Source organism: Salmo trutta, chromosome 13 (genome assembly GCF_901001165.1).
Source record: "Salmo trutta chromosome 13, fSalTru1.1, whole genome shotgun sequence".
Taxonomy (NCBI): Eukaryota; Metazoa; Chordata; class Actinopteri; order Salmoniformes; family Salmonidae; genus Salmo; species Salmo trutta.
Window position 1 is genome coordinate 41,420,006 of NC_042969.1, and position 15,261 is coordinate 41,435,266.

Consider the following 15,261-nt stretch of genomic DNA (forward strand, 5'->3'; position numbering starts at 1 on the left):
CAGCGGTCTACGAGGTGTTAATACAGACACCCTGGTTTGAATCCAGGCTGTATCACAACCGGCTGTGATTGGGAGTCCAATAGGGACTCACACCAGTTGGCTGGTGTGAGGCCTTCATTGTAGATAAGATTTGTTCTTAACTGACTTGCCTAGTCATGTTAAATAAAAACCAATCACGGAAGCCTTTGTACTATTGGGGCGTACACAGTACATCATGTCCCCTGTTCAGGATCGCAATCTTTGCAAGTTACCGTTACATTGAGCTACTTAGAAAACGATGTCGCGGGTGAAAATGTGTTTCGGGTTTTTGGCCTACTTCTAAATTACACAGCGGCCCGCCACGACATTTTTCTTTAAAAATATATATATATTTCACTGTGACCTGCTGATTATCAGTGAATAAGTAAAGGCAGGAGTGTGTGTTGAGGCTGATCACTGCTGCAGGCAGCTGAGTCACCTGATTCAGAGGATACTTTTTACCAGTTGAAGGTAGGCTGTGTAAATTGTCACAACAGAGATACCTATTTCCAACCTTTTTTTCCCTTTTCATCCATAAAACATTAACGCGCATCAAAGAAATAACGGCGACAACGCACAGAAACAGACTTTTAATGCGCATTAAATAAGTTCACTTGGAAATAGTTTTCAAGCCTTGTGTGGGCGGGTTTTGAGTAGTCAATAATTGGCTAGAAATTGACTGTAGACCTGGCAACCCTGACTGTGTCTGGACTTCACAGGCGAGGCGGGGAGTGCAGCTAACAGCTGGCGAAAAGCTCGTTGAAAGCTCTCCAACTCGGCTTGCAGAGACAGTAGGTCACATTCCTTCGACTCCTTTTATACACAAGTTGTAGTTTGTATATTAAATAGTAGCTTGCTAGTGTGTGACTGTTGTTGTTTTTTAGCATGTAGCTAGATAGCGTGTATTAGCTAACTAGAGTATGCTGGCTAGCTTGCCAGCTAACTACAACCGCAAAGGTTTCTAAACAAGAGGCGCAAGATTGGAAAACTTCAGGAAAAACTCCAGGGGAAACTTACGAAAGAGACCAAACCGACCAGGCCTGGGTTTGAGAATTCAATGAGAGAAGTACAAAATGATTCCTTTTAGTTAATTTTTTTTCAATCTAAAGGCATCACGAAGTAGTTAAACATTGTCAATTTCACGCGGTTGGTGTAATAACAAACTGACAAGTTTTCATTTTCGTAAAAAATTACTTTATATCATTTCTGTCTTTGCTATTTACCCCAGCTAGCTAGCTAGCTAGCTAACGTTAGCTAGCTGTTCTTGTCAGCTGACTATGCCAATATCCAGGTTACTTTCGAGTGCAGAGAACTGGGACCAGCTAACGTTATTACGAAAAAACTAAAAATGACTTGTGATTTAGAAGCTTCTAATGATAGACTGGAAACAGGAACATTTTAACAATATATATTTATTTTCTTCTCTTCATAATATTGCCGTAGTTTTGAAGTAATCACGAAACAAAAACCAGGCCTTTTATTTTTGGCCCATTTTTCACCCTGCCACCTCCTGTTAGTTATATTGAGCACCGTGGTACCAACTCGCCTGCAGAACCGTCTATTCCCAGTTTATTGTTCCGTGTGGCTCAGTTGGTAGAGCATGGTGTTTGCAACGCCAGGGTTGTGGGTTCGATTCCCACGGGGGACCAGTACGGAGAAAAAGAAAAAAAGAATGTATGAAATGTATGCATTCACTACTGTAAGTCGCTCTGGATAAGAGCGTCTGCTAAATGACTAAAATGTAAATGTGGTGTTTTACGGCACCATGCCTGCTTTGCTACTGTGGGCAATGAGATCTGTCCACGTTACTGCTCGTTAAGATGTAAACAACATGACTCATGTTACTCTGTCGTCCCATTGTTTTACTATAGGGGAAATATAGGTATCTCTGTCTATTTTGCCAAATATCTCGCAATGTGTACATTTAGTTTTTGTTTTAATTGGACATGATGATCTTATCTTTCTAATTATGTAAGGCAGGGCAGCGTACTCCATTGTCACCAAAAGGCTAGCCCCGAAATACCTTTTGCCCTTTGAACGTTGAGCTACCCCCCCATTGTTTTCCTATGGAGAGGCATGCTTGTCTTTCGCAAAATATCTCGCAATATGTACATTTTAGATTTTTTTTTTTAAGGTCGTACAGCAGTTTTAGTCAGGATACTCTCCTCTTTCTAATTACATAAGGTTGGGCAGCGTACTCTGCTGTGGTCGATCCCTTAGACCAGAAATAGTCAATCCCCCCCAGTCACTTTCTCGTTCTGCAGACACAAGCACACTTGGCACCATCGAGGTGTTTTACTTTCGACACAAGTTATTTTTCAGTTTCGTTCTAAGAACATATTGTTGTGGTAAAATAAGAAAGGGGCTAAACCATTTTGAAATGGAACTGTAAGCGTCTAAACAGGCGAACGGTCCATTCATCGGCTATGGGCTCGGCTTAGACAACGTTCGTTGGACAAATTTTTCAGACTTGGCTGAATTTTCGATTCATTCTATTGTCCAGCCTACTAATGAGCTGTAAATGCATGTTTTCTTTAGTGAACATCCCCCAGCCTAATGGTTAGCTATGTAATAGACCTAATGTTATTTGCTTGCTGGGTGCAGTCTCTCTGAAGGCTGTTACTTTAGCCTGGCTGAAAACATCATTTTGTGTTTTGATAAATTCCATTATAGATGGTGATAGAGTTTAGAAAGCTAAAAGGCTAAACTATTAGCCTACTGTCAGTTAATGTCACTGAGAAGCAGTGTAGCTAGCTACTGTACTGATATGAATACTGTGTGTGTGTTAGAAACGCACCAAAAAAACTCTGACACAGGACTCTCTCACTTTCTCTCACCCTCCAGTCTCTTAGCTACCAGCCCTGTGGTCTGCCTCTAACCCATCTATGAACTGAAGTGCCTCGTTTCTAAAAGAACAGACGGTGCCCCATCATGTCTGCGGCGGCTCCCAACAGTAAGAGCCAGTCCAGTCTCAGAGAAGACTTGACCTGCGCTATCTGCTGTGACCTCTTTACTGAGCCGGTGATGCTGGGGTGTATGCACCACTTCTGTAAGCACTGTATCAGTACCTACTGGAGGGGTACCCAGACACCGGTTTCCTGTCCCCAGTGTAGGAAGGAGTTCACCACCAAACACTTCCAGACTAACTATCTGGTGACTGCCATGGTGGAGAAGGTTAGGGCCTCCACCTCGGACTGCTATGTCAAGAATATACAGGTGAGTTAGATATTTTAAGAGTGAGTTGAGAATATAGAGGTGAGTTAGTTATTTTCAGAGTTGTCTTTTGGTTTGTGCACCTGTTGTGAGTTTTGTAGTATGGAGTGTGATGTGTTGTTTTCTTATATTACCGAACAAATGAAAAGCAATGGTTGGTGCACACCTAAAAAAGAATGTAGGTGGAGGTGCAGATTAATGGCTAGTAAACTGTAGCCTATAAAAATGCATAGTCGGACTATATATATGTGCACGCAAGCTCCCAGTCATTTATTGGGTAAACAGACATTTTGGTATCACTGTGCCTTCTTCAGACCCCTGAAGGCAGAGTGATGCTGAAACATTGTCGGTTTATCCAATAAAAATGACGGAGTTTGTATTGTCTAACTTCAAGCCTTCCTTGACTTTCACTAAAGATTTGGTTCATCCGTGTGCAGTAACATGCGTGAGGATGATTCAGGGATTCTGTTTGAAACTTTAATGAATAGAAACTTCAAGTCATCATATGTCAACATGAATGGAAAGTGACCTTTGAGTTAAGGAAGTGGGGGAAAATGGCTTCTCGTCTGTCTCTTACTCTTTCCTCATCTCGCTCTCTTCCCCCCTCCGTCTCTCAATTCAATTAAGAGGGCTTTATTGGCATGGGAAACGTATGTTAACATTGCCAAAGCAATTGAAGTAGATAATACATTTAAACAGTATACATTACACTCACAAGTTCCAAAATAATAAAGACATTTCATACGTCTATATACAGTGTAACTGTAACCACCTCCCTGTCTCTCTCTCTCTCTCGCTGTTCCTCCCTGTCTCTCTCTCGCTGTCTGGGTGCTGAGGTAATGAAGGAATGTTCTTCCACCAAGCAGCACAGTGTAATCTAACTGACAATAATTCACTCTAGGGGTTCATCCCAAATGACCCTATACCCTATACCCTTTCTTTTGACCGGGGGCCGTAGGGATTATATAGGGAATAGGGTGCCATTTGGAACACATGGTCTCAAACCAAAGGTCTCTTTCCTTTTATATTCCCTGATATCAGGGATGGGCAACTTGTATCCCTGCAGGCCTGTGGTTTTCTCTTGTTATGTTAGCCACAGTAATTCAATTAACCCATGTTATTTTCCAATAGTTGCGTCCGGAATGCAAATCAATTTATAACATTTTTGACATGCGTTTTTCTGGATTTTTTTGTTATTCTGTCTCTCACTGTTCAAATAAGCCTACCATTAAAATGAGAGACTGATCATTTCTTTGTCAGTGGGCAAATGTACAAAATCAGCAGGGGATCAAATACTTTTTTCCCTCACTGTATATTCTTCCAATTAAGACACAGGAACCCGGTAAACACTTTCCTCATTAACGTGTTTCTTTTGACGTAGTGTAACATTTTGACCACATTATTTTTATGTTTCGCTGTCAGAAACAACAGAAGGATTTGTTGGAGGCCCACAGACAGAGACGAGAGGATTTCATCACTGTTCTAAACCGAGACAAGGACAAGATGGAGTGCATCAAGGTGAAGACCACTGTGTGTGTGTGTGTGTGTGTTATATGCAGAGACGAGGAACGCATGGAGTCCATAAAGGTATCGTAGGACATCCATCAACATTGTCTGTCCTCTTGTCCGACACAAGTTAAAACAAATAGTTGGACAAAAAAATTAGTTTTAATTTAAAAAAATCATTAGTGTCTAGTTTGAGAAACAAGTCCTCAACTGGCAGCTTGATTAAATAGTACCTGCAAAACACCAGTCTCGACGTCAACAGTGAAGAGGCGACTCCGGGATGCCGGGAGTTCCTCTGGCCAGCGTCTGTCCTTTTGCCCATCTTAATCTTTTATTTTTATTGGCCAGTCTGAGTTATGGCTTTTTATTTTCAACTCTTCCTTGAAGGCCAGAATCCTGGAGTCGATAAGTGACCCCAAACTTCTGACGTTGACTGGTGTTTTGTGGGTACTATTTAATGAAGCTGCCAGTTTAGGATTTGTGAGGCGTCTGTCTCAAACTAGACACTCAAATGTACTTGTCCTCTTGCTCAGTTTTCTACCGGGGCCTCCCACTCTTTCTATTCTAGTTACAGCCAGTTTGCGCTGTTCTGTGACGGGAGTAGTACACAGCATTGTATGAGATCAATGGCAATTTCTCGCATGGAATAGCCTTCATTTCTCATAACAAGAATAGACTGAAGAGTTTCAGAAGATAGTTCTTTGTTTCTGGCCATTTTGAGCCTGTAATCGAACCCACAAAGGCTGACGCTCCAGATACTCAACTGTCTAAAGAAGGCCAGTTTTATTGCTTCTTTAATCAGGACAACAATTTTCAGCTGTGCTAACATAATTACAAAAGGGTTTTCTATTGATCAATTAGCCTTTAGAAATGATAAACATGGATTAGCTAACACAACGTGCCATTGGAACACAGGAGTGATGGTTGCTGATAATGGGCCTCTGTAGATATTCCATTTTTTTTTTTAAATCAGCCGTTTTCAGCTACAATAGTCATTTACAACATTAACAATGTCTACACTGTATTTCCGATCAATTTCAGTTTATTGTAATGGACATAAAGCACCTTGTTTTTCCTTTAAAAAAACAGGGACATTTCTAAGTGACCCCAAACTTTTGAAAGGTAGTATATATATTTTTTGTATATCGGCCCAGGGGTGACAGGTGGCTAAAAACAAGTTACTGTCAAACCTGTAGTGTGTTGAAGGGGAGGACTGTAGTTAGAAGTTATTTATGTTCCTTTGTTTTGGATGGTTGTTGGTGTGTAAGATGGGGGTTTGGTTGTTCTTGTGTTTCCTGATTTCATGAGCGTCCCACTCAGGTCAGTTCATCTCACACGGCTATGGATTCATCTTAATTCAGTCAACTTTATTTTCCCCAGAAGGATTTATTTATTTAATTTAGGAGTTGATTTTATTTATGCTGTCAACATATTCAGGTTGACGTCCATCCCCCCCCCCCCCCCCATCACTCCCCTCTGTCTGTAGAGAATTGGCTCTGAGCTGCAGGTGCGGATCCAGGGGGAGTTCCAGGCGTTGCGGGCTTTCCTTGCGGAGGAGGAGGCGTGTGTGTTGGAACGGCTGCGGAGGGAGCAGGAGGCGGCTCTGGAACAGCTGCAGCGCCACCTGGAGGTCGTCAGAGAGGCTGTCAGTCAACTGGATCACAGTATGAGACTCCTGCATGAGGCTGCTACCACCACGCACCAGGCTGGACTAGTAGAGGTATTGAAGAGTTCTTCATGGTTTATAGAAATCCCAAGTAGGCGTGTATGTGACTAATAGAGAAGGTAATGTTGTGGGGTTGAGAACGGAGAATAGTGTTTCCTAAAACTCTCCTTGACTTGAGCATTAACGACCACGTTCCAGTCTGCTAATAGAGGGGACTACTGTTGGACTGTTTTGACTCTTCAGGGTTTATAGAGGGGACTACTTAAGGCCATTTTTTTGCAATTCTACACATTTTGCCATGCAGCTGAGACAACATCTTGCAGTTTTAAAGCAAATGTCCTGCTATGCTACATATTCTAACATAGATTTTAAGGAAATGTTTGCAGATTTTAAAATTAATTTCCAGAATTTAGGGGGATTTTTGCCACAGCTAATGCTGTGCTCGATTGCTCATAATACAATCTATATGGCTAAATTCATTGTTTTTGGAATACATTTTTCCTGACTGTCTAACTTTGATTTGGGTGATTGTTAGTTATTAAACATTATAATCATTATTAAACATTATAATACTTCTTTTCTACATTTATCTACTAGATACACTACCGTTCAATAGTTTGTGCTCACTTAGAAACGTCCTTGTTTTTGAAGGTGAAGCACTTTTTTTTTTGTACATTTAAAATAACCTCATTGATCAGAAATACAGTGTTAATGTTGTAAATTACTATTGTAGCTGGAAAATAAAAATAATTTAAAAAAATGTATGGAATATCTACATAGGCATACAGAGGCCCATTATCAGCAACCATCACTCCTGTGTTCCAGTGGCACGTTGTGTTAGCTAATCCAAGTTTATCATTTTAAAAGGCTAATTGATCATTAGAAGACCCTTTTGCAATTATGTTAGCACAGCTGAAAACTGTTGTCCTGATTTTAAAGAAGCAATAAAACTGGCCTTTTTTAGACTAGTTGAGTATCTGGAGCATCAGCATTTGTGGATTTGATTACAGGCTCAAAATGGCCAGAAACAAAGAACTTCCTTCTGAAACTCGTCAGTCTATTCTTGTTCTGAGAAATGAAGGCTATTCCATGTGAGAATTGCCAAGAAACTGAAGATCTGGTACTGTGTACTACTTCCTTCACAGAACAGCTCAAACTGGCCCTAACCAGAATAGGAGTGGGAGGCCCCGGTGCACAATTGATCAAGAGGACAAATACATTTGAGTGTCTAGTTTGGGAAACAGTCGCCTCAAGTCCTCAACTGGCAGCTTCATTAAATAGTACCCACAAAACACCAGTCTCAATGTCAATAGTGAAGAGGTGACTCCGGGATGCTGGCCTTCTAGGCAGAGATGCAATGAAAAAGCCATATCTCAGACTGGCCAGTTTTTAAAGAACATATTAAGATGGCAAAAGAACAAACACTGGACAGAGGAAGATTGGAATAAAGTGTTATGGACAGACAAATCTAAGTTTTGAGGTGTTCGGATCACAAAACATTCGTGAGACGCAGAAAAAATGAGAAGATGCTTGACGCTATCTGTGAAGCATGGTGGAGGCAATGTGATGGTGTGGGGGTGCTTTGGTGGCGGTAAAGTGGGAGATTTGTACAGGGTAAAAGGATCTTGAAGAAGGAAGGCTATCACTCCATTTTGCAACGCCATGCCATACCCTGTGGACAGCGCTTAATTGGAGCCAACTTCCTCCTACAACAGGAAAATGACCCAAAGCACAGCTTCAAACTATGCAAGAACTACACTGCTCAAAAAAATAAAGGGAACACTTACATTGTGTTGTTTAACTCCAAGTCAATCACACTTCTGTGAAATCAAACTGTCCACTTAGGAAGCAACACTGATTGACAATACATTTCACATGCTGTTGTGCAAATGGAATAGACAACAGGTGGAAGTTATAGGCAATTAGCAAGACACCCCCAATAAAGGAGTGGTTCTGCAGGTGGGGACCACAGACCACTTCTCAGTTCCTATGCTTCCTGGCTGATGTTTTGGTCACTTTTGAATGCTGGCGGTGCTTTCACTCTAGTGGTAGCATGAGACGGAGTCTACAACCCACACAAGTGGCTCAGGTAGTGCAGCTCATCCAGGATGGCACATCAATGCGAGCTGTGGCAAGAAGGTTTGCTGTGTCTGTCAGCGTAGTGTCCAGAGCATGGAGGCGCTACCAGGAGACAGGCCAGTACATCAGGAGACGTGGAGGAGGCCGTAGGAGGGCAACAACCCAGCAGCAGGACCGCTACCTCCACCTTTGTGCAAGAAGGAGCAGGAGAGGCACTGCCAGAGCCCTGCAAAATGACCTCCAGCAGGCCACAGATGTGCATGTGTCTGCTCAAACGGTCAGAAACAGACTCCATGAGGGTGGTATGAGGGCCCGACGTCCACAGGTGGCGGTTGTGCTTACAGCCCAACACCGTGCAGAACGTTTGGCATTTGCCAGAGAACACCAAGATTGGCAAATTCGCCACTGGCGCCCTGTGCTCTTCACAGATGAAAGCAGGTTCACACTGAGCACATGTGATAGACGTGACAGAGTCTGGAGACGCCGTGGAGAACGTTCTGCTGCCTGCAACATCCTCCAGCATGACCGGTTTGGCGGTGGGTCAGTCATGGTGTGGGGTGCCATTTCTTTGGGGGCCGCACAGCCCTCCATGTGCTCGCCAGAGGTAGCCTGACTGCCATTAGGTACCGAGATGAGATCCTCAGACCCCTTGTGAGACCATATGCTGGTGCGGTTGGCCCTGGGTTCCTCCTAATGCAAGACAATGCTAGACCTCATGTGGCTGGAGTGTGTCAGCAGTTCCTGCAAGAGGAAGGCATTGATGCTATGGACTGGCCCGCCCGTTCCCCAGACCTGAATCCAATTGAGCACATCTGGGACATCATGTCTCGCTCCATCCACCAACGCCACGTTGCACCACAGACTGTCCAGGAGTTGGCGGATGCTTTAGTCCAGGTCTGGGAGGAGATCCCTCAGGAGACCATCCGCCACCTCATCAGGAGCATGCCCAGGAGTTGTAGGGAGGTCATACAGGCACGTGGATGCCACACATACTACTGAGCCTCATTTTGACTTGTTTTAAGGACATTACATCAAAGTTGGATCAGCCTGTAGTGTGGTTTTCCACTTTAATTTTGAGTGTGACTCAAAATCCAGACCTCCATGGGTTGATAAATTGGATTTCCATTGATTTCTTTTTGTGATTTTGTTGTCAGCACATTCAACGATGTAAAGAAAAAAGTATTTAAGACGTCTTGACTATATTTCCTATTCATTTTGCGACTCATTTCATGTATGTTTTCATTGAAAACAAGGACATTTCTAAGTGACCCCAAACTTTTTGTGTATATACACTACCGGTCAAAAGTTTTAGGACACCGACTCATTCAAGGGTTTTTCTTTATTTTTATTATTTTCTACATTGTAGAATAATAGTGAAGGTGAAACTATTAAATAACACATATATAGTAACCAAAAAAGTGTTAAACAAATTAAATTTGAGGTTCTTCAAATAGCCAACCTTTGCCTTGATGACAGCTTTGCACATTCTTGGCATTCTCTCAACCAGCTTCACCTGGAATGCTTTTCCAACAGTCTTGAAGGAGTTCCCACATATGCTGAGCACTTTTTGGCTGCTTTTCCTTCACTCTGCGGTCCGACTAATCCCAAACCATCTGTTGGGTGATTGTGGAGGCCAGGTCATCTGACGCAGCACTCCATCACTCTCCTTCTTGGTAAAATAGCCTTTACACAGCCTGGAGGTGTGTTGGGTCATAGTCCTGTTGAAAAACAAATGATAGTCACACTAAGCCCAAACCAGATGGGATGGCGTATCGCTGCAGAATGCTGTGGTAGCCATGCTGGTTAAGTGTGACTTGAATTCTAAATAAATCCAGACAGTCACCAGCAAAACACCCCCACACCATAACACCTCCATGCTTCACGGTGGAAACCACACATGCAGAGATCATCCTTTCACCCACACCACGTCTCACAAAGACACGGCGGTTCTCAGAAAGACACGGCGGTTGGAACCGAAAATCGCAAATTTGGAGTCATTAGACTAAAGTACAGATTTCCACCGGTTTAATGTCCATTGCTCGTGTTTCTTGGCCCAATCAAGTGTCTTCTTATTCGTGTCCTTTTAGTAGTGGTTTCTTTGCAGCAATTCAACCATGAAGGCCTGATTCACGCAGTCTCCTCTGAACAGTTGCTGTTGAGATGTGTCTTACTTAAACTCTGAATTTATTTGGGCTGCAATTTGAGGCTGGTAACTCTCTCTAATGAATTTATTCTCTGCAACAGAGGTAACTCTGGGTCTTCCTTTCCTGTGGCGGTCCTCATGAGAGCCAGTTTCATCACAGCGCTTGATGGATTTTGTGACTGCACTTGAAGAAACTTCTGAAGTTCTTGAACTGTTCTGAATTGACTGACCTTAATGTGTTTTAAAGTAATGAACTGTCGTTTCTCTTTGCTTATTTGAGCTGTTCTTGCCATAATATGGACTTGGTCTTTTACCAAATTGGGCTCTTCTGTACCTTGTCACAACACAACTGATTGGTTCAAATGTATTAAGAAGGAAACAAATTCCACAAATTTGCTTTTAAGGCACGCCTGTTAATTGAAATGCATTCCAGGTGACTACCTCATGAAGCTGGTTGAGAGAATGCCAAAAGTGTGCAAAGCTGTCATCAACGCAAGGGGTGGCTATTTGAAGAATCTCAAATATAAAATGTTTTTGTTTAAAAAAAAAGAAAAGTTGGTTACTACATGAATCCATGTGTTATTTCATAGTAGAATAATAGTGAAGATAAACAGTAGAAAATTGTAAAAATAAAGAAACCCTTGAATGAGAAGGTGTCCAAACCTTTGACTAGTACTGTGTGTGTGCTTTTAGAAAGGACTTCAATGGCAGGGAAACCCCTGTATTCCAGTTGGGAAACCCCTGTATTCCAGTTGGGAAACCCCTGTATTCCAGTTGGGAAACCCCTGTATTCCAGTTGGGAAACCCCTGTATTCCAGTTGGGAAACCCCTGTATTCTAGTTGGGAAACCCCTGTATTCTGTGCAATTGAAAGTATATATTTTTTTGAGACAGTAGAGCAGTGTTCCCTACAGTAGAGTATTGGGATCTGAATTGGTCCTTTAAAAAAAAAAATGTTTTAAACGCCTTGAATTAGTAGCTAATATCTCTCCCTCTCTCTCCCCCTCCAGCTTCCACAGCTACGGTGAGTGTTTCTTGGACTCCCCCCTCTGTCATGGCCAACAGTGTTGAACCTCTTCCCTATCTAACATGTTTGTTTTCATACAATGTGTAAAGAAATAAAAAAAAATAAAGGTGACTAAAGGAGCACAATGGCTTTATAGTGCCCTCCGTTTGACTGGTGCTCATACAAAGGTGGTGCACTAATTAAGAGAATAGGCTCTGGTCAAAAGTAGTGCACTACGTAGGAAATGGGGTGCAATTTGGGAGGTATTTAATAGAAATGTCAATCAATCACATGTATTTTGTTGCCCTTTTTTAAATTAGCAGTTTTCACCAAGTGATTTTTACAGAATGTAAAGAGAACATATTTCCTGTCTTCACCAGGCCTCCGTTAGAGGTGGACCCAGGACCAGAGCTAGACTTGAGTGGCTTCAGCAGTAGATACGTGGCACCGCTACAGTACATTACATGGAGGAAGATGTTCAAGTCTCTCAAACCTGGTAAGACCCCACCCTTCCACGGCTGGCCTAGTTACAGGATGCGTGCCAGACGGGCCCCACGGCTGGCCTAGTTACAGGATGCGTGCCAGACGGGCCCCACGGCTGGCCTAGTTACAGGATTCGTGCCAAATGTCTGCTCGTCTTTATTGCATTCACCCGCATTAGATTTTCCTCTTCCTGGCACTGATTTGGGCTGACAGCCGTAGAGTTAGACACCACTCAAATAGAAGAAAAGCAATACAAATATATCCGGACGTGTCAATAAAGTACATCATAGAAAGTAGTAACTGGGGCGTAGCTCATCTACCTCAACCTAAGGAAACATTTTACCTCTTCCCCCAGGACTACTGGACGTGTCAATAGAAAACATTTAACCTTTGCAAACTTAAACGCCTTATTTACATAAGTATTCAGACCCTTTGCTATGAGACTAGAAATTGAGCTCAGGTGCATCATGTTTCCATTGATCATCCTTGATGTTTCTACAACTTACTACCAGTGGACTCCAATCAAATACAAAATATTGGAGATGATATGGAAAGATGTCTTAACAGTTTTGACTCTGGGTCAAAATTCTACAAAGATGCAGCTAATAAAAAGGACCATATTCATTTCAGGTAAAATAACAACCCAAATGTTCATCTCCCAGGACAAATTAGCAAGCTTGCTAAATGTTAATTTAATGTTTTGTGTGTGTGTGTGACAAATTTTAATATTTGTTTTGATCGTGCCTGGTGTGGATGGACAAAGTCAACATTCGCATGATGGCAGACTCATGGCCTGTGTAGTCAGCATATAAGTCATACCATATATCTGACACGATCTCATGACTGGCTCATCCTTTGTTCCTGTTTTTAGTTTCTCTGCCCCCCCCCCCCCCCCCCCCCCCCAGACATGGAACCAACTCCAGTGTCACTTATAGCAGGAAGTTGCTGTATCCAAATAACATTTTGTTGGTTACATATACAAATGATTGGCAGATGTTATTGCGGATGTAGTGAAATGCTTTGTGCATCTAGCTCCGACAGTGCTGTAATATCTAACAAATATCTAACAAGTAATATCTAACAAATTGCACAACATATACCCAATATACACATCTAAGTAGGAATGAATTAAGACTATATACATGTAGATGAAAAATGGTGCATGACACAAATCTAAATCCTAAGTTTAAGAGCTAGTCGCCATGCTACCATCTCCGTCGGCACCCTCTTGATCCTACGCTTGTTTTAAAAGGTGCTCTGTCCTAGGATTGTTTTAAAGCATTAAGGATTTATTTTTCTGTAGTTCTCGTCAGGGCTCGGGGGGGGGGGGGAAGAGAGACCTGGGTCTCAATGTTGACATCCCTGTAAACATAAAGTTGATATCAAATTGAAAAGCATTGAACTTTCATGTAACCCTTCTCCCCTCAGGTCCAGCCCCGGTAACGTTCGATGTGGACACGGCTCATCCCAGTGTCTATGTATCCAGAGACAGAATCATCGCAGTAGACTGTGATAGTATGGTCCCCTACCAGCCCAACCCTAAGAGGTTCCTACAGTCTGTCAACGTGCTGGGGGCTCAGGGCTTCCAAGATGGACGCCACTACTGGGAGGTAGGGTGGTGTGTATACAGTGCATTTGGAAAGTATTTAGACCCCTTTTTTTCCCCCACATTTTATGTTAGTCTTATTCTAAAATTGATTAAATTCTCCCCCCCCCCCCCCTCAATCAACACACAATACCCCATAATGACAATGCAAAAACAGGCTAGAAATTTTTGCAAATGTATAAAATAAAAAAAATGCATGACATTTCAATAAGTATTCAGACTGTTTACTGAGTACCTTTTTGTTAAATGTGTCTGTGTATAATACAGAAAAAATAGAAATGCAACAATTTTAAAAGATTTTACTGAGTTCATAATAAAATCGGTGAATTGAAATACATTTATTAGGCCCTAATCTATGGCTGGGCCTGGAAGGGCATAGGCCCGGCCACTGGGGAGCCTGGCCCGGCCAACCCCAGGAGAAAAAGAAGCTGCTGCTGCCTTGGCAGGAACTAATGTGGATCCATAAATACAAATCAGAACGAGTTTATTTTTTTATTTTTTTTTCCCCCAACAGAAGGGCTTTATTACGAACAGAAATCTTCCTCGGCATGAACATTAAATTCACTGCCAACAGCTCTGGTGGACATCTGTGGCATTGTGTTGTGACACAACTGCACATTTAAAGTATTTTTATTTTATTGTAAAGTAATTCTGTCTCAGCCTTGTCTATCTCCTGTTTCTGTAGTGTGATAACTTGATGTTCAGGACACTAGCCTATCTCTTGTTTCTGCCCTAAAAATTGTCAGGCTCTGCCACCGCACGGCAAGCAGTACCGGAGCGCCAAGTCTAGGACCAAGAGGTTTCTAAACAGCTTCAAGCCATAAGACTCCTGAAGATCTAGTAAAATGGCTACCTAGACTATTTGCTATTTGCACCCCCCCCCCCCCTTACACTGCTGCTACTCTCTGTTATCATCTATGCATAGTCACTTTAATAACTCTACCTACATGTACATATTACCTCAACTAACCAGTGCCCCCGCACATTGACTCTGTATTGGTACCCCCCTGGATATTGTCTCGCTATTGTTATTTTACTGCTGCTCTTTAATTACTTGTTACTTTTATTTCTTATTCGTATCTGTAATTACATTTTTTCAACAGCATTGTTGATTTAAGGGCTTGTAAGCATTTCACTGTTTGGCGCATATGTGACTAATAAAATTTGATGTACAGCTTGATGTACAGGACACCTCCTGGACAGGACATAAGTCTCTGTTTATTCTATAACAGGATATTTTATTGTGGTATTTACCTCTCTATCTATCCCTCCCTCCCTCCCTCTAGGTTGGAGTGGGCAGCAAGGCCAAGTGGGACCTGGGTGTGGCGTCGGAGAGGGTTGACCGTCAGGCCCGGGTCAAGCTGAGTCCTGAGAGTGGTTACTGGACCCTACGACTGAGAGAGGGAGACCAGTACTCTGCAGGCACACAGCCCTGGACACGGCTCCAGGTGGGATCCTCTGCAGTACAGTGTTGACCCTTCAGGGTTTAGTGAAACTCAGTGTAGACTCTTTGGCTGTCCCCACTGGAGAACCATATTGGGT

General features: G+C 42.5%; 1 protein-coding gene across 4 annotated transcripts in view; it reads left to right on the top strand.

The window, feature by feature from the left end:
• The first annotated feature begins 697 nt into the window (after positions 1–697).
• trim105 (tripartite motif containing 105) overlaps positions 698–15,261 on the top strand; it is a 31,855-nt gene continuing 17,291 nt past the window's right edge. For 2 of the 4 annotated variants that reach the window (XM_029772097.1, XM_029772096.1), the window contains exons 1-8: positions 698–809; positions 2,863–3,234; positions 4,654–4,749; positions 6,224–6,457; positions 11,635–11,648; positions 12,011–12,126; positions 13,542–13,723; positions 15,006–15,167. In XM_029772097.1, the coding sequence (XP_029627957.1) occupies positions 2,950–3,234; positions 4,654–4,749; positions 6,224–6,457; positions 11,635–11,648; positions 12,011–12,126; positions 13,542–13,723; positions 15,006–15,167 (1,089 nt within the window). In that variant the 5' untranslated portion in view covers positions 698–809; positions 2,863–2,949. The other 2 variants (XM_029772098.1, XM_029772099.1) reach the window with 2 other exon arrangements.